Source organism: Oncorhynchus masou, chromosome 30, assembly GCF_036934945.1.
Source record: "Oncorhynchus masou masou isolate Uvic2021 chromosome 30, UVic_Omas_1.1, whole genome shotgun sequence".
In the NCBI taxonomy this organism is placed as follows: domain Eukaryota; kingdom Metazoa; phylum Chordata; class Actinopteri; order Salmoniformes; family Salmonidae; genus Oncorhynchus; species Oncorhynchus masou.
In genome coordinates this window covers 16962013-16982561 of record NC_088241.1, presented here as the reverse complement: position 1 = coordinate 16982561, position 20549 = coordinate 16962013, and the positions used below count along the sequence as shown (strand labels likewise).

At 42.0% G+C, this 20549-nt stretch overlaps 1 protein-coding gene across 1 annotated transcript; it reads left to right on the top strand.

The window, feature by feature from the left end:
* Positions 1 to 364: 364 nt before the first annotated feature.
* Positions 365 to 20275, top strand: pnp4b (purine nucleoside phosphorylase 4b). Its single transcript, XM_064948222.1, has 7 exons — positions 365 to 504; positions 6217 to 6389; positions 10679 to 10782; positions 15346 to 15521; positions 16614 to 16804; positions 18231 to 18310; positions 18461 to 20275. The coding sequence occupies exons 1-7, from the start codon at positions 479 to 481 to the stop codon at positions 18605 to 18607; spliced, it is 897 nt and encodes a 298-aa protein (XP_064804294.1). The 5' UTR covers positions 365 to 478; the 3' UTR covers positions 18608 to 20275.
* The last annotated feature ends 274 nt before the right edge of the window (positions 20276 to 20549 follow it).

The following is a 20549-nucleotide window of genomic DNA, read 5'->3' as shown; positions in this document are numbered from 1 at the left end:
CAACAATTAATAATCCTATGCTGTAATAAACAACCCATTAGTCATATTGCTTAAACTGATATAAAACAAGTTAGGCATATTTACTTAATATTTGTTAGTGACTATTGTAGTAAGGTCATTTCCGATTTGTTAAACAAATTGACTTTCACTACGAACGTGACTTCAAATAGGTAAAAGAACATTGGGAAACCCTGTAATTATTTGCATGTACCCTTGTCACATCGGACCTTTGCATCCCACGAGGACGTGGGAGACATCTCCATGTGACTCGGCACATTTTTTTTTCTCCAGGAATCCCAAAGAATATACCCCACGCTATCTCCCACCTCAAAATCAACCAATGAAAAAGTTCCACACACTAGGTTGCGTGGCACTATCTCACTCCCTCATGATCTCTCTTAACTCTATCTATCGTCACCAGCTTTGATTAACTCTAAACTCCCCACCAGACTACACCTGACAGACCTGTTTGTGGATCATGCATACCAAAGGAAGTACAGAATGGTAAATGTTATTTTCTTCATCATATTTCACACATCAGACAATATTTCCAGTTAAATGGATTGGTTTAGCATAAGCACAACTTTGACCCAGGGATGACAGTGAATACACACATTTCGATTTGTTTCCCATAAATTATGAAACAAAAATGGAATTGTTACATACATTTAATGTGTTTGTTTAAAACAAACATACTAGCAGTCATAAAGACTTTTAGAGGGACTTACTAAGGAACATTTCAAAATGTGAATCTGAGAGGAATAAACAGGCACAGACAGTCATAGACTGCAGGTTAGCAGGGTATTATAGTATTCATTCTTGCTTTTCAATAAATACACTGATTTGTTCATACATTCAGAGGGAGCCTATATCAGAACAACTTACAAGTCAGGTCACATACTGTGCACTCAGTGAATACAAGAGGCTAAATTGGATTTGAATTGTAATTGTAATGTAAAATACCACTCAGGGGTTGACAGTCTGTGGAACAATTGCTTTGAATATGTCTCCTCAGGTCAGACACCCCATTTCAAAAGAGCAGTGAGATCTCCTCACGTATTTCAGTTATTCCTCCTGTGCCTCGCGGATTTATTAGTTGGAGTTATTCCTGTTTGATCACAATGAAGGAAAATGGAACTGTTCTCTACACGGATTTGTTGCGTTGTCATGAGGTGTGCACTAATTTTATATGTATATATGGAGAGTTTGTGTCACTGGTCTACACACAAAACCCCATAATGTCAAAGTGGAATAGTTGTTTTTGGACAGTTTTACAAATTCATTAAAAATTAAAAACTGGAATGTCTTGAGCCAATAAGTATTCGCCCTTTTGTTATGGCACGCCTAAATAAGTTCAGGAGTAAACATTTGCTTAACAAGTCACATAATAATTTGCATGGATTCACTCTGTGTGTGCAATAATAGTGTTTAAGATTTTTGAATGACTACCTCATCTCTGTACCCCACACATACAATTATGTATCTGTAAGGTCCCTCAGTCAAGCAGGGAATTTCAAACACAGATTCAACCATAAAGACCAGGAAAGTTTTTTATTTCACCTTTATTTAACCAGGTAGGCTAGTTGAGAACAAGTTCTCATTTGCAACTGCGACCTGGCCAAGATAAAGCATAGCAGTGTGAACAGACAACACAGAGTTACACATGGAGTAAACAATTAACAAGTCAATAACACAGTAGAAAAAAAGGGGAGTCTATATACAATTGTGTGCAAATGGCATGAGGAGGCAGGCGAATAATTACAATTTTGCAGATTAACACTGGAGTGATAAATGATCAGATGGTCATGTACAGGTAGAGATATTGGTGTGCAAAAGAGCAGAAAAGTAAATAAATAAAAACAGTATGGGGATGAGGTAGGTGAAAATGGGTGGGCTATTTACCAATAGACTATGTACAGCTGCAGCGATCGGTTAGCTGCTCAGATAGCAGATGTTTGAAGTTGGTGAGGGAGATAAAAGTCTCCAACTTCAGGGATTTTTGCAGTTCGTCCCAGTCACAGGCAGCAGAGTATTGGAACGAAAGGAGGACAAACGAGGTGTTGGCTTTAGGGATGATCAGTGAGATACACCTGCTGGAGCGCGTGCTACGGATGGGTGTTGCCATCATGACCAGTGAACTGAGATAAGGCAGAGCTTTACCTAGTATGGACTTGTAGATGACCTGGAGCCAGTGGGTCTGGCGACGAATATGTAGCGAGGGCCAGCCGACTAGAGCATACAAGTCGCAGTGGTGGGTGGTATAAGGTGCTTTAGTGACAAAACGGATGGCACTGTGATAAACTGCATCCAGTTTGCTGAGTGTTGGAAGCAATTTTGTAGATGACATCGCCGAAGTCGAGGATCGGTAGGATAGTCAGTTTTACTAGGGTAAGTTTGGCGGAGTGAGTGATGGAGGCTTTGTTGCGGAATAGAAAAGCTGACTCTTGATTTGATTTTCGATTGGAGATGTTTGATATGAGTCTGGTAGGAGAGTTTACAGTCTAGCCAGACACCTAGGTACTTATAGATGTCCGCATATTCAAGGTCGGAACCATCCAGGGTGGTGATGCTAGTCGGGCATGCGGGTGCAGGCAGCGATCGGTTGAAAAGCATGCATTTGGTTTTACTAGCGTTTAAGAGCAGTTGGAGGCCACGGAAGGAGTGTTGTATGGCATTGAAGCTCGTTTGGAGGTTAGATAGCACAGTGTCCAAGGACGGGCCGGAAGTATATAGAATGGTGTCGTCTGCGTAGAGGTGGATCAGGGAATCGCCCGCAGCAAGAGCAACATCATTGATATATACAGAGAAAAGAGTCGGCCCGAGAATTGAACCCTGTGGCACCCCCATAGAGACTGCCAGAGGACCGGACAGCATGCCCTCCAATTTGACACACTGAACTCTGTCTGCAAAGTAATTGGTGAACCAGGCAAGGCAGTCATCCGAAAAACCGAGGCTACTGAGTCTGCCGATAAGAATATGGTGATTGACAGAGTCGAAAGCCTTGGCAAGGTCGATGAAGACGGCTGCACAGTACTGTCTTTTATCGATGGCGGTTATGATATCGTTTAGTAGCTTGAGTGTGGCTGAGGTGCACCCGTGACCGTCTCGGAAACCAGATTGCACAGCGGAGAAGGTACGGTGGGATTCGAGATGGTCAGTGACCTGTTTGTTGACTTGGCTTTCGAAGACCTTAGATAGGCAGGGCAGGATGGATATAGGTCTGTAACAGTTTGGATCCAGGGTGTCTCCCCCTTTGAAGAGGGGGATGACTGCGGCAGCTTTCCAATCCTTGGGGATCTCGGACGATATGAAAGAGAGGTTGAACAGGCTGGTAATAGGGGTTGCAACAATGGCGGCGGACAGTTTCAGAAATAGAGGGTCCAGATTGTCAAGCCCAGCTGATTTGTACGGGTCCAGGTTTTGCAGCTCTTTCAGAACATCTGCTATCTGGATTTGGGTAAAGGAGAACCTGGAGAGGCTTGGGCGAGGAGCTGCGGGGGCGGAGCTGTTGGCCGAGGTTGGAGTAGCCAGGCGGAAGGCATGGCCAGCCGTTGAGAAATGCTTGTTGAAGTTTTCGATAATCATGGATTTATCGGTGGTGACCGTGTTACCTAGCCTCAGTGCAGTGGGCAGCTGGGAGGAGGTGCTCTTGTTCTCCATGGACTTCACAGTGTCCCAGAACCTTTTGGAGTTGGAGCTACAGAATGCAAACTTCTGCCTGAAGAAGCTGGGCTTAGCTTTCCTGACTGACTGCGTGTATTGGTTCCTGACTTCCCTGAACAGTTGCATATCGCGGGGACTATTCGATGCTATTGCAGTCCGCCACAGGATGTTTTTGTGCTGGTCGAGGGCAGTCAGGTCTGGAGTGAACCAAGGGCTGTATCTGTTCCAGGAAAGTTTTTCTATATCTCGCAAAGAAGGTCACCTATTGGTAGATTTGTATAAAAAAAGCAGACATTGAAAATCCCTGTGAGCATGGTGAAGTTATTAATTACATTTTGGATGGTGTATCAATACACCCAGTCAATACACAGATACAAGCATACTTCCGTAGAGGAAGGAAATCACTCAGGGATTTCCCCATGAGGCCAATGGTGACTTTAAAACAGTTACAGAGTTTAATGCCTGTGATAGGAGAAAACTGAGGATGGATCAACAACATTGTAGTTACTCCACAATACTAACCTAACTGACAGAGGGAAAAGAAGGATGCCTGTAGACAATAAGAATATTCCAAAACATGCATCCTGTCTGCAACAAGGCACTAAAGTAATACTTAAAAAAATATTGCAAAGCAATTCACTTTTTGTCCTGAATACAAAGTGTTATGTTTGAGGCAAATCCAATACAACACATCACTGAGTATCATTCTCCATATTTTCAAGCATAGTGGTGGCTGCATCATGTTGTGGGTATGCTTTTAATCGTTAACGACTGGGAGTTTTTCAGGATAAAAAAAGAAACGGAATGGAGCTAAGCACAGGCAAAATTCTAGAGGGGAAACCTGGTTCAGTTTGCTTTCCACCAGACACTGGGAGATGAATTCACCTTTCACCAGGACAATAACCTAATCTACACTGGAGTTGTATCAGTAACTAGGCCAAATCTACACTGGAGTTGCTTATGAAGAAGACAGTGAATGTTCCTGAGTGGACGAGTTACAGATTTGACTTAAATCTACTTAAAAATCTATGGCAAGACCTGAAAATGGTTGTCTAGCAATGATCAACTGCAAATTTTAATTTGGAAAAGAATAATGTTGCACAATCCAGGTGTTCAAAGCTCTTAGAGACTTACCCAGAAAGACTCACAGCTGTAATTGCTGCCAAATGTGCTTCTATAAAGTATTTACTCAGGGGTATGAATACTTCTGTAAATTAGATATTTCTGTCTGTAATTTTCAATAAATGTGCAAACATTTCTTAAAACATGTTTTCACTATGTCATTATGTGTCATGGATCCCCCCGGAACTGTCATTACGCACACCTGGTCCCTATTCCCATTTGATTAGTAACTGTATAAGTGTGTCCTTTGTTCACCATTGTCCTGTTGATTATTGTTCCAATGTCCGTTGGTTCGTGTGAGTACCTGTGCTATGTTGTTTTGGCTTTTGTGCCACGCATATTGTGCAGATGATTACGGGTCTCGTCCCGTGTGATAATCATTGTGCGATTGTGTATTTATTCGAGGTACTCCTCGCTCTTTTGTTTGGGTTTCTACCCTGTGATTTTATACGTGTTTGTTTGGTCTTCGTCCCCGTGCCTTTACACGGCACGCTGTAATTTGGGAAATAAAAACCCCTATTACGCATTTCTGCGCCTGTCTCCCAATCCCTTTATACCAACGTAACATTATGGGGTATTGTGTTATTCCAGATGGGTGAGAAATATATTGAACACATTTTGAATTCAGGCTGTAACACAACAAAGTGTGGACTAAGTCAAGGGGTATGAATACTTTCTGAAGGCACTGTAAACAAAGATCTAAGTAGATATGTTATCTCGTCTTCCTTGTATCATTTTTGATGATAAACAATATTGTTCCTAAAAGTATACAGTCAGTATATTCTTTATCTATTGCAAGTGTGTTTTATTTCTATCGAACCAATTATAGAAGTTGAGCTATACCTAACTCCATTGCCGAATTCAGTTAACTGCCCAATTCAAAAGTGACAGCTTGTCACTACCACCTATGGACTTGTTTAAGATGGTGGAGACAATATGGCAGGACAAAAACATAGCCTATCAGAAGGTATGGTGGAACTATTACCATATTGTTCATACCAAATCCTTTCATATCCATATTAAATGTTGAGTGGTAGGGAGAAGGGGTTAATTTGGAATTAAGCATGTGTCTCTACATCAGGGGTAGGCAACCATGGGGGTAGGGGGGTAGGCAACCATGGGGGTAGGCAACCATGGGGGTAGGCAACCATGGGGGTAGGCAACCATGGGGGTAGGCAACCATGGAGACACGATCACATCTCTTTTTTTACTTGTGGGAATGGTTGGGAACAGATTTCCAAAATGAAACACTTTTTTAGCTAAATTCCTGGTGATTTTACAGTCTTTTTTGACCAAAAAGTTAAATCCCCCCAAAATCACATTTGCGGGACGGTTTTGGCCCGTGGGCTACCTGTTGCAGATCCCTGCTCTACATGGTGTATAATCAGGCAGTCCATTTAAAAATAATTACCTGAGTGTCATCTCTCCTAGCTGTTGCTCTTTTGAAGACTACAATCAGACGACAGAATGGCTTCTGAGTCGGACGAGACATAGGCCTAAGATCGCAGTGGTGTGTGGCTCCGGCCTGGGCCTGCTCGCCGATGGTGTTACCAACAAAGAGATCTTCCCTTACGCAGATATCCCCAACTTCCCCGTCAGCACAGGTGAGATGAAGTCGCTGTCACGAACGTATAATGTGTCATGATAATATTGATATGAGACTAATGATAGTATATTGTGGTCTCTACCCAGCAAACAGTGAATGTTCCTACAATGTTAAGATCAAGTTCCTATGGAGTCTTAATTTGGTTTACATCCAATGTTAGCATGAAAACTTCCTATGACTGTTGTTAAAATGTCCCGGCAAAACCTACTAACATTCTGGGAATTCAGAAGTAACCAGAAAGGGTTTGCTACATATAAACTGTCAATCTATACTACCCACCCCCCAACACACACATACACACACACTTTGACAAATATAATAGGCAATGCCTCTCTGTAAACATCACCTCACCCCAATTAGCTTGTTCACTGATTCTCCCAAACATCAGGTGAACCTGTGTAGTGCTCTTAATTATGCCTGCACAGCAGAGGAATTTACATTTTCCCTCAATGATTCCATTGACACACCATTGCAGCTAAGTAGTTCATTATTTACTTGCTGAAATGCATTTGGGATTTCTGTGTGTCTTTGTCAAAAAGTCGCATGGAAAAACAAATCATAACCAGTTGGTGGGAAAATTAACCAAGAATGAATAACTACGCCCCATGAATAAAATATTATAACTGGAGTAAAAATAGGCCCTAAAATCTTCCACATGGAATTCTTATTATGATCTCATGGACATATTTAAATATTCATCATGTGGAGGTGAATATAAAATGTCTGCATAAGCGCTCAAATGTTCACTTTCCTATTATTATTAGAGTATGGTGGGTCTTTGCAGAAAAGCCATAGCCTCCTTTCTAGTAACCAGCTTTTGTTGTGTTTTTGGACAACAATAGCATCATAAATAAACAAATGAGAAGTCTAGAAATGACATTATTTGACAATGTTGCCTTCATTAGACAGAGCTGACATTTTTTTTTTAATTATCTTCAATTCTGGTTTGGTTTGTGTTGCAGTCTTCCCAATTATATTCTAGTTCATTTAAGCTTGTCAGAGAGAAGCCCATTGAAAACACTAATCGATGTTCAGTGCAGCACTAGACTTCTCGTTTTTTGGTAAATTAAATGGAGAGCATAATGATTGGCAGACATTCTAAATGAGTGTGATTTCAGACCATACTAATATTGGTGTTTGCCTGTGAACAGGTGCTATGCTGTGTGAACCTGTAACAGTGCCTATCCAATAACCTGTAAAACCAAAGGGCCAGATTGAATCAAATCCACACAACATGTGTGAATAACCTGTAATCATGAGATAACAAACAAAAATAACTTAAAAAATTGCATCCTATCCAATAACATCTGATAAAACCAAAGGGCATCCTGAGATAACCAATACGAATCAAATAACCACACATCCTTAGATAACATAGCAGTCCTGAGATCCAATAAAGGCATCCTAGATAACCAATACGATAGTGCATCCTGAGATAACCAATACGATAGTGCATCCTTAGATAACCAATACGATAGTGCATCCTGAGATAACCAATACGATAGTGCATCCTGAGATAACCAATACGATAGTGCATCATGAGATAACCAATACGATAGTGCATCCTGAGATAACCAATACGATAGTGCATCCTGAGATAACCAATACGATAGTGCATCCTTAGATAACCAATACGATAGTGCATCCTGAGATAACCAATACGATAGTGCATCCTGAGAAATACATTATTTGCTTGGTCACTCACACCAAGTCTTTATAAAGTGACATCCAGTAACGCTCATTAAAACAAGTTAATGCAGCAATGGAATGGATTCTGAAGTAACTTCAATGGACAGAGTAATAACTGACACCATCCTCCCCCCTAAACTTCCCTCTGCCAACCCTCAACCTCTGACGGAGGAGAAGAAAGTCACTTCTCTAAACAGTGTTGTAATCATTCAGGTCCTATCTCATTACGCAGCACTTTTCAACAAATTGCCTCTGACAAAACTCAGGGTCAAATTAACATCCTCTCCACACCACCGAACACAACTCTGCTGTAGTCTCAGCCATCATCCCCACTATAAAGAAGGGTACTAAACAGACAATTACAGTTGACATTTGACAGCGGATGATGAACACTTTTATTTCAATAGCACAGATACTGTTCCTACACTGCATGCTGTCCTGAGTACTACAGTGCATTTGGAAAGTATTCAGAACCCTTGACTTTTTCCACATTTTCTTACATTAAGGCCTTATTCTAAATTTAATTAAATAAAATGTTTTCCTCATCAATCTACACACAATTCCCCATAATGACAAAGTAAAAACTGTTTTTTAGACATTTTTGCAAATGTATTCAAAATAAAAAACAGATACCTTATTTACATAAGTACTCAGACCCTTTGCTATGAGATTTGAAATTGAGCTCCTGTCCATCCTGTTTCCATTGATCATCCTTCAGATGTTTCTACAACTTGATTGGAGTCGACCTGTGGTAAATTCAATTGATTGGACATGATTTGGAAAGGCACACACCTGTCTATATAAGGTCCCACAGTTGACAGTGCATGTCAGATCAAAAACCAAGCCATGAGTTTGAAGGAATTGCCCGTAGAGCTCAGAGGCAGGATTGTGTCGAGGCACAGATCTGGGGAAGAGCACCAAAAAATGTTTGCAGCATTGAAGGTCCCCAAGAACACAGTGGCCTTCATCAAGACTCTTCCTAGAGCTGGCTGCCTGGCCAAACTGAGCAATCGGGGGAGAAGGACCTTGGTTAGGGAGGTGACCAAGAACCCGATGGTCACGCTGACAGAGCTCCAGAGTTCCTCCGTGGAGATGGGACAACCTTCCAGAAGGACAATCGTCTCTGCAGCACTCCACCAATCAGGCGTTTATGGTAGAGTGGCCAGACGGAAGCCACTCCTCACTAAAAGGCACATGACAGCCCGCTTGGAGTTTGCCAAAAGGCACCTAAAGGACTCTCAGACCATGAGAAACTAGATTCTCTAGTCTGATGAAACCAAGATTGAACTCTTTGGCCTGAATGCCAAGCGTCATGTCTGGAGGAAACCTGGCACCATCCCTACGGTGAAGCACAGTGGTGGCAGCATCATGCTGCAGGGATGTTTTTCAGCGGCGGGGACTGGGAGACTAGTCAGGATCGAGGGAAAGATGAATGGAGCAAAGTACAGAGAGATCCTGCACCAGAGCGCTCAGGACCCTTGACTGGGGGTGAAAGTTCACCTTCCAACAGGAAGCTCCAAAACCACCATAAAAAAGCCAGACTACGGTTTGCAACTGCACATGGGGACAAAGATTGTACTTTTTGGAGAAATGTCCTCTGGTCTGATGAAACAAAAATAGAACTGTTTGGCCAATATGAACATCATTATTTTTGCAGGAAAAAGGGGGAGTCTTGCAAGCTGAAGAACCTCATCCCGACCATGAAGCATGGGGGTGGCAGCATCATGTTGTGGGGGTGCTTTGCTGTAGGAGGGACTGGTGCACTTCACAAAATAGATGCCATCATGAGAAGGAAAATGATGTGGGTATATTGAAGCAACATCTCAAGACATCAGTCAGAAAGTTAAAGCTTGGTCGCAAATGGGTCTTCCAAACGGACAATGACCACAAACATACTTCCAAAGTTGTGGCAAAATGGCTTAAGGACAACAAAGTCAAGGTATTGGAGTGGCCATCACAAAGCCCTGATCTCAATCCTATAGAACATTTGTGGGCAGAACTGAAAAAGTGTGTGCGAGCATAGAGGCCTACAAACCTGACTCAGTTACACCAGGTCTGTCAGGAGGAATGGGCCAAAATTCACCCAACTTATTGTGGGAAGCTTGTGGAAGGCTACCCGAAACGTTTGACCCAATTTAAAGGCAATGCTACCAAATACGAATTGAGTATATGTTAACTTCTGACCCACTGGGAATGCAATGAAAGAATAAAAGCTGAAATAAATCATTCTATTTACTATTATTTTAACATTTCACATTCTTAAAATAAAGTGGTGATCCTAACTGACCTAAGACATGGGAATTTTTACTAGGATTAAAATGTCAGGAATTGTGAAAAACTGAGTTTAAATGTATTTGGCTAAGGTGTATGTAAACTTTCGACTTTAACTGTATGTACATGCAGAGAGTTTTTCATTACAGCAGTAGTATTTTATTTCTATAGGACTCTCTCATGCTTGGAGTATGAACAACACAAATCGGACAACTTCTGTGAAATTAAACATGAATAAAACATCAATTCACAGTTTTTTTTCCTAACCCGACTAGAGACGCTGTATCACTAACCGTCCATGACAGAATATGCTTGTGTCCTTCACAGTCCCGGGTCATGAGGGGTGTCTGGTGTTTGGTATTCTGAAAGGCAAATCCTGCGTCTTCATGCAAGGCAGATTCCATCTCTACGAGGGCTATTCACTCTGTAAGGTAAGTCCAAATACAGTATCTGACCGATGAACAGATAATAATATATGCCATTTAGTAAATGCTGAGATTCAAAGTGACTTACAGTCATGCGGGGGGGGGGGTACATTTTACATATATGGGTGGTCCCAGGAATCAAACACACTACCTTGACATTACAACATTCATACTTTATCAACTGAGCTACAAACTGAGCAACGAAGGACCCCATACATTTAGAGACTCCCAGTACCATGACGAAGACTATATCTATATTATTTGGTATAGGCCATATTTTAAACATCCAACATTAAGACATTTGCTCTACACTACTAGTCTTTCTACTCTTTTACCTTGCTGCTCTGCCCTTTGAGATCAGGGAAACATCACATCAGACTATTTTAACCATCAATATTCCTAGCCTCCATGGATTCAACCCAGTCCCTGCTCATCTATAACCCTTACACATTCCCGCTACGGCGACACCGGATGTTTTGAAATATTCATCACCAGTGTGTGCTTATATTAGCCATCATAAAGAAGGAAAAGAGTGAAACAAAATGGGTCCTTTCCTTTGGAACGCTATGCGAAAAACTCTCCATTGTGGCTCAACAAGGTCATGTTAACTGAAGGAGAACTCCTCCTATTTGTATAACAGAGAGGGGCTGGCATCTCCGGCCTTGGCCCATTAACTTTATCTGTCACAATCAGGAAAATGGGAGGCAGGAAGACGATTGCTGAAACCAGCCTGGGAACTGCTGACTTTGCACAAGGCTGTATATTGTAACAAACAAAGTTTAGGACAGGGTCACCACTGATCTGGGCCCTGTTTCTTAAAAATGTCCCTGGCAGCAATGAGGTCATTGTTGGGTAATTTGGTGTGAATTTGAACAAAATGTCAATGAAATGAAGCCATTTTCTCAAACAGTTTGTAAGGATATTGGGCAAAAATGTTGAGTGGATGAGAGGTATGTACCAGCATCCGTTCACCTGTGTTGCGACGCTTGTCTTATTTGTATATAAAAGTATTTCAAAGCAGCAACTTTCTGTATGTAGGTTTTTGCTTGGTCGAGACTTACAGCCCCAATCAACCAGTCAATCAGCTGTAGCACTGCATATTTATGATGTCACTCCAGAGTTAAATGAGTCCTTTCCTTCCACTGTTTTGGTTAAGGCAGCATAAATGCAACCCTCTCTAGACCCGCTAGGCCCTTGGTAAATGGCTAAGGAATCTTCTGTTGTCTGGAGTGGCGAGGGAAATTCTCAGAGCAATTACGACATTGACAACATGACATCATGTTTTAGAGTCAACCCTCATGGCTGCCGGACACCGGCACATAAGTGAAGCACAGGCCTTTTGGCCTTTCACTTAGGGTCACCACATTGTACCTGTCAATCAAAAGCACTAGTAAATACCACATTGCTCATTCTCATCCTTTGATTCTGACCAGTCCAGACAATAATTTGTTCCTATTGACCTAGATTGCATTGGACGGCGAAAGTATAGACATATTGTATAACAGTCTATGAGAACAGCAGGAGACAGTCTAAAGATGTGTAATTATGATGAGATATCGAAGCAGCATTTCTACCTCCCAGGTGCTAGGCAGTAAACACGTCATCATGTTCTCATTGACTGTGACCACAGAGGAGGGCCTAGGTTGCAGCCTCGCCATTGGACATACAGAAGTATCTTACACCGCAATAGGCTTTGGTGACAGTTTATAGGGAGACACAGAGAACAACAGACCAAATGCTGCCTTCTAGATCAATGTCTTATCTCCTATGGGCTGTTTCTCAATTCTGACCTCCACAATATTGTTTTCACCTGTCAATTCTCTTCAGATCAGAGTAGATGTAGGATAGGACCCAAAGGAGAGGAAGTAACTTTACACTGCTGAGATGCAGCCCATAGGTGAGCACTGTCAAGGTTAGGGTTGCAAAGGGACAGTATATTACTGGAAACTTTAGAAGTTTACCATTAAACGACCAGAATTTTGGTCTCTTTTAAGGATTTTATGTAATCTGTCACAAGACATCTAGTGGCACGTTTGGGTACTTCAGATTATCACAGGTGTCTAACAATCTCTGGTCTGGCCTTGTCACATAAAATGATTTTACAATTTAAAAACAATTGAATGACAAATCTGTAGAACATTATGTGTGTGGCTCAGTTGGTAAAGCATGGGTTGTGGGTTTGATTCCCATGGGGGACCAGTATGAAAATATATTACTGTAAATTGCTTTAAGAGGATTCTAGCATGAAATATCATTTCAAAATGTTTTTACAAACTTTTTGTCGATATGTATTTGTTGTCAAGCTGGTTGCAGTTGTGAAAAAAGTAAATAGTTGCAGAGTTAACTAGAAAATAATACCATAGTTGATGAGATGCTTTTCTCACTCAATCAGCTATTTTCTCTTGAACCATATTTATTTATTTAATCTTTATTTAACTAGGCAAGTCAGTTAAGAACAAATTCTTATTTTCAATGACGTCCTAGGAACAGTGTGTTAACTGCCTTGTTCAGGGGCAGAACGACAGATTTGTACCTTGTCAGCTAAGGGATTTGTACTTGCAACCTTTCGGTTACTAGTCCAAAGCTCTAACCACTAGGCTACCCTATTTAATACAAACTCATGTACAATATCGACACAGATATAATAAATTAATAATTTATATGAGGTTTCCTATCTTGAGGACTGACTGAACATGCAGCAAAACGTGTAAGGTGTGAGAGAAGAACAGGTGTGATTACAGTGGATGTTGGACCTCTTTCCTATGGCTCAGCACACCAGACAAGGCAACAAAGCGATATCTGCTAAATTTACCCCAGCACATGCAACCGATACAGCTGTTGTTTCAGCCTGCCATCTGCCTACTCTCTTTGTCTTTCTCTCATTATCTCCCTTCTTTTCTCTCTCTCTTTCTTAATTTCTCTTTCCCCCACCACTACCACCACACAATCTCACACTCTCTACTCTCATCTCCATGTCTCTACTCTCATCTCCATGTCTTCCCTGTTCTGCTCACTTTCTTTCCCAACATTATCGGACAGCAGTCCAGTATGTGTGACAGGGACACCAGGGTGTCCATACACTCCATCAGCCCAGGGACACATCCATGAGTCATTGTATCTGACACCTCCGACACCAACATCACACCACTCTCACAAGAGTTTACGTAAAGACAAAACAAATACAGAGGTGTTGCAGTGAGAATTCAGTAAATATCTGGAAGGCGTAGTGATGCTACTAGTTTGTTACCAATTTTATATCTCCCTTTTCATACACTTTATTTTATGATACACTTTGTTCTATGGGTTTTGACATCAAGTGCCTGGTACATAGCAGAAAAGCAATATGGTTTTGCTTTGTTGAATCGCACTCACACAAGCGCTCTCTCTCTCCCTCCCTCCCCCTGATTTGCAATCAGGGTGTGAGCTGTTATCTCTCTCATCTCAGTGTGTCAGTAGGAGATGCATGACAAGGTTAATTAGCTGGCTTGCTTCGTTAGCCCTCCCTGATCTCCTCTCCCTCTATGAGTGGTGCCTTTCATACAAACTGCTAGCATGCAGCTGGAGTTAGCCTTGGTGCTAGTTCTGTTTTGTATAGTGGCTGTTATTGGGGCATGATGAGTCTTATTGGCATGCATGTTTAATTAAGATAAGCATGCATAAAAATGTATACACATTTTTAAAAATCACTTCTCCTATGCCACACACAAATATACATGCAGGTGAGGCAAGGAAAGACATGGAGGAAAGGAGGGAGGGAGGCTAGAAAGGTGATCTGGCATTGAAATATATTCACCAATTGCCAATCCTAGCTTGCAAACTGACAGAAATGTGCATTTTCATGAGTCACTGTACACCCCACACACGCAAACCATGTTTATGGATGTTGCACTAGTGGTGCCGTGTGTATGTGTCTGTCAGTGGTCTGACTTACAAATGTAGGATCTTCATTTGAGTCAGTTTTCTACAGCAGGAAAATAATGCTGCAGCAACAGGAAATGTGAATTCTTATGTGGATTATATTTAATGCAAAGAGCAAAAATTGGACAGCGCTCTGGTGAATAAACTTAAATTAACATATGTTTATTGCCGCACTCAAATACACTACAAGTTTTACATTTCAGGAAAGTTCTCCTGCAACAGGGTGATCAAATTAAGATCCTACATCTGTACCCTATTGGGTATTTCTATATCAAGAGAAGTGTGTGTGTGACAGAGTTACAAGTCGTGGCTGCATGCTTCTAGCAGATTGTATGCACATCTTGTGTATTACTGGTGCTGGAGATAACCAAGAATGGTCCAAGAGAGAGAACATTTTATGTCTCATTTCTTATCTTCCCCTTAATGGTACAATAAAGTGTTGGTAGCATTCTCTTCACCTCTCTCGTCATTTCCTCTCTTCTATATTTATCTCTCCCTCCCTCCCTTTCTCTCCAACTCCCTTTTCCTCTTCACTCGTCCACTCCTTTCTCCTCTCCTCCTCTATACTCATATAATTCTCTTGTTTTCTCTCTCTGACTTTCTCCCCACCTATATTTCTCTCCTCTCCATCCCCCTCCTCTTCTCCCCCAGGTCACATTCCCGGTGCGGATCTTCAAGCTGTTGGGCGTGGAGACCCTCATTGTGACTAACGCCTCAGGGGGCCTATGTCCGGACTTCAAAGTGGGCGACATCATGCTCATTAAGGACCACATTAACCTGCCAGGCTTCGCCGGCCAGCACCCTCTGTGCGGCCCCAATGACGAACGGTACAACCAGAGACAGGGAGACAGAAAGATTGAGGGAAGAAAGGGGAGACAGTGGTAGAGAGGGGGGATAAGGAGAGAGGGAGAGGGGTGTGGGAGGGCACATCACTCACTGTGCAGCTACAATGATGAACGATACAGGCAGAGAGATGGAGAGAGGCAGGGAAGAGGGACGGAGAGAGGGGTGGGGGGAATGGGTAGGGGAGAGTGGAAGTGATGGAGGGAGAGTCAAGGAGAGAGAGTGAAAAATGTAGTATAGTCTGAAGCACAACGGTGGGAGGAGAGATGGAAAGAGAGAGAGTTGCAGTCAGTGAGAGAACTGAAATGATCCCGGAGAGAGGAAGCACGGGGAGGGAGAGGGGAAGAAATACATACTCTTCAAGTCATCTATCTAGCTCACTAGGTTACATGGAACCTGTAATTCATATTTTCCCTTTACAGCTAGGAGGTTGTAGATTAATGACAAATAAACTGTATATTTAGTGTGCTCAGAGAGCTACAGGTAACTGCCAAAATAATGGAAACACTTGAGCAAATGAGGAATACAAAATATATTGAAAGCAGGTGCTTCCACCCAGGTGTGGTTCCTGGGTTAATTAGGCAATTAACATCCCATCATTCTTAGGGTCATGTATAAAAATGCTGGGCAGGCTATTATTTTGGCTAGCTTGGCGATGTCATGGCGGTCTCAGTCACCAGATCTCAACCCAATTGAAAACTTATGGGAGATTCTGGAGCGATGCCTGAGACAGCGTTTTCCACCACAATCAACAAAACACCAAATGATGAAATTTCTTGTGGAGAATGGTGTCACGTCCCTCCAATAGAGTTCCAGACACTTAGAATCTATGCCAAGGTGCATTGAAGCTGTTCTGGCTCGTGGTGGCCCAAAACCCTATTTAGACACTTTATGTTGGTGTTGCCTTTATGTTGGCAGTTGCCTGTATACTATCATAATATTGTACTATATTACAGTATTATTCATATTATTAATAGTAGCAGATTATTGGTAGATTAGGAGAGATACATTGCAATAGTATTTGCTCCATATGTCCCATCGATAAGCCAGTAGTGATTGTCTGTGCTCTGCTCCAGGTTTGGGATCCGGTTCCCCTGCATGTCAGATGCCTACAGTAAGGACCTGAGGAAGCTAGCTCTGGATATCAGTCATGAGCTGGACTATACCAACTTTGTGCGGGAAGGGGTGTACTGCATGGTGAGCGGGCCCAACTTTGAGACCATCGCTGAGGCACGCATGTTGCAGGTCTTGGGGTGCGACTCTGTGGGTGAGTGGTGACAACACAGGCCTACGGGCTACAACCACGAACGGGTTTTCATCACCAGAACTGGCTATGACTTGAGCAACAAATTACAGTTAATGTTAGGAAATGGTTCAATTTAAGTTTAAAGGAACAATAGATATTTAATACAACTTGTGTTTCAAAATGCTGTATCAAGATCAAGCATCTACTCAGGAAGGGGATGTTTTGTCAGAGAGCCAAGTGACCACCAGCCACAACATGGTTTAACAACGATACAAACACAGACGAGGCTTGCTCACTCTCCCTTTCCCCTTTTTAGTTCATTAACACTGCTCTAATTGGACCTCCCTCGTAAAAACACCCATGCTGGGCTTGTTAATAAATGATGGTGCTAGCTCTGCTAACAGAGCCGACTCATGCTAATTAGCTTAGCGATTAGGTCAACAGATAGACCAACAGGCTGCTACATGCTGTGACGCTAATTGGTCTGATGATTTGATCCAGGATCAAAATACAACACCAATATCTGTTACAATTTACAGTGGGCAGAATTAACGAATGACATCTTTCATGATCCACTCCCCCTAAGAACATGTATTTTGCCGACTTGTTACCTTAAGAGCTTGTTGTTGTAGCCAACCAAAAAGCCGCTTTGGTTCCTTGTTTTGATGACGTTTTGAGTTATTACTCCTGTGAGTGTATTATTTAATGTGAGAGTCCAATTCAGGTCTGCCAAACCATATTTTTTTATGTGGTGTTTTTTCTTTACCATGCTTGAGTTTCAGCTTAGTGGAGGCTGTGTTTGAGTGAGTGAGACCTTTGGCGTAATAAGTATTTTTAATTCATATGCTTTTTGGTTATGCCTGTAAACATTGTTTTGTCGTTGCATTCGTACAGTATGTGTCTGTGTAAATTGTATCCATGTTTTTAGCATGGATTTAATGATATGTGAGATCTGGCTGGGTTCCCATTAAATACTAACATGGGAATGGGACCTAATCTCAGGGAATGGGACCTAATCTCAGGGAACGGGACCTAATCTCAGGGAACGGGACCTAATCTCAGGGAACGGGACCTAATCTCAGGGAACGGGACCTAATCTCAGGGAACGGGACCTAATCTCAGGGAACGGGACCTAATCTCAGGGAACGGGACCTAATCTCAGGGAACGGGACCTAATCTCAGGGAATGGGACCTAATCTCAGGGAACGGGACCAAAGTTCAGGGGGAAGTACACGGAGGGGGTTATTAATGATACTGAATAGTATAACTACCTCTCTACACACACAAACACACAACCATGACCCGGTGCAACCCACAAACCCTGTTGGATATTTTGCCATTTTCTCTCTGCCCCTCCCCACCCCTCTTGCTTTCCATCCCCATGAACCTGCCAACCTCCGCTCCTGTCCCCGTCTGCACTCCCCAACCCCTTTCCTCTTCCCCATAGGCATGAGTACGGTCCCAGAGGTAACAGTGGCCAAGCACTGTGGCCTGAGGGTCTTTGGTCTCTCACTCATCACCAACAAGGTATTGATTGACTTCTCGTATTGCTGTATATCATTTGATGTACCTTATCTGCACACACTCTGAACAGCTCAGCGTATCTATTCTGTCATCTGTTGACTAGTTATTGAGTATGGTACCGGAGCATCTTAATGTATTCTTATCATTGTGAAGGTCTCCCTAGATTACAGCTGTGAGGAGAAGGTGAACCATGAGGAGGTCCTGGAGATCAGCAAGATGAGGGCGGAGCATGTGCAGATGATGCTCAACACACTTATTGCCCGCTCAGACCAGCTGGACGAGGGCATCAATGTCAACTGAAGGAGGAAGGGGGATGGAGAAAGAGACAGAGACATACTCTAATGTTGAAGCACACTCTCTCACACACAGACACTCACAAACACGCAGAAATGTACACAGACATGTGCAAACATGTACATATCATTCACTGTGAATCTTTACAATAATCAACCACCCATGATGAAAGAATTTAGTCAATTTTCCAGTTTAATAAAATGTTCTAAAGTTGTTGTTTTTTACACAAGAACCAGTCTGTTAAAAAATGTAAATGCTTATTTGATGATAGGGCACTGACATGAGAATACGTAATGCTCCTATTTAACATCAGCTGAAGGGGTGCCACTACCAGTTGAACAACTGAACACCTTCAACTGAAATGTGTCTTCTGCGTTTAACCCAACCTAGGTATCCCCCTTTCCTTACGTGAGGAAATTCAGAGAGAGAGATGACAAAGGAGAGAGAGATTGTGACTTGGGTGGGCAAATTTGTTTCTATTTCTTTGTTGGCCTAGTATGGTTTGTTGTCTCTGATTGGGGATCATACTTAGGCAGCCCTTTTCCCCACCTTCAGTTGTGGGATCTTGTTTTTGTACAGTTACTGTGTAGCCTGCAGAACGTTACGTTCGTTTATCATTTGTTTTTTGTTGTTCATCTAAATAAAGAACGATGTACGCTTATCATGCTGCGCCTTGGTCCGATCCTTCAAACAACGGACATAACAGAAGATCGTTGTTGGGATATTCTGTTCCGTCCGTTGTTTGAAGGATCGGACCAAGGCGCAGCATGGTAAGCGTACATCTTTATTTAGATGAACACCAAAAAAACAAAAGATAAACAAGGTGGGAAACAAGGCTGCCTAAGCATGATCCCCAATCAGAGACAACAATAGACAGCTGCCTCTGATTGGGAACCATAACCGGCCAACAAAGAAATAGAAAAACTAGAATGCCCACCCAAATCACACCCCGACCTAACCAAATAGAGAAATAAAAAGGCTCTCTAAGGTCAGGGCGTGACAGAGATTATACATTAATTCCACCAAATGTTTTTCTCCCAAAAATAAATGTGAAAAGCCTCCAACCAGAAAATAGCATTTAATGATAAATAGTGGGAATATAAATATGCAACTGAACTAATGTACAGATGATGGTGCTTTTCTCGTAAAATTCCTTCCTGCTATTCAGAGCTAGTGACAGAAAAAACCTATCCTGTATTAATATAATTATACAGTGCTTTCTTCTTTGTTATCCCCTCACTGTTTAGAACGAGAATCAAACTATTATTTATGTGCTTCACTGTGTTTACCAGACAACACAAGTCTGTTTCATAAAGTTGATTAAAAAACTATTTTCATGCTGAACAATTACAGTGTTACGAGCTTAGTTTGACTGCAATAACAGTGAGAGCTCATGCAGAAATAATGTTTCTTGTAAGAATTTACAAAGCAACAGAAAAAATGGACAGAAAAACTTGTTTTACTCTGCCTTGCCTTACAGTAAATCGAAGTGCGTTCATCTATAAAGAAAACACTGCCATCTTTCACAGGGCTCCTCAGCCAATATGGCGCAGTGGTAACTTCTGCACTGTAGCGATAAGCTTGGAGAACACTGATGTGTTCATAACAAGGTTTTCCCATTGTAAATATATCGATACATATATAAATAAACATACAGTAGATATAGATCATAAACAGACTTTAAGTGTGTTTATTTGTGTCTGTGTGTGTTCATCAGTGCATGCGTGTGTGTGAATATTGGGGCGGCAGGTAGACTAGTGGTTAAGAGCGTTGGGCCAGTAACTGAAAGGTCGCTGGTTTGAATAGGTGAAAATCTGTCATCGTGCCCTTGAGCAAGGCAATTAATCCTAATTGCTCCTATAAATTGTTCTGAATAAGAGCGTCTGCTAAATAACTAAAAGGTAGTGCAGGTGTGTGTAAAAATGGGGTAAAACAAGGTTAAACCTAC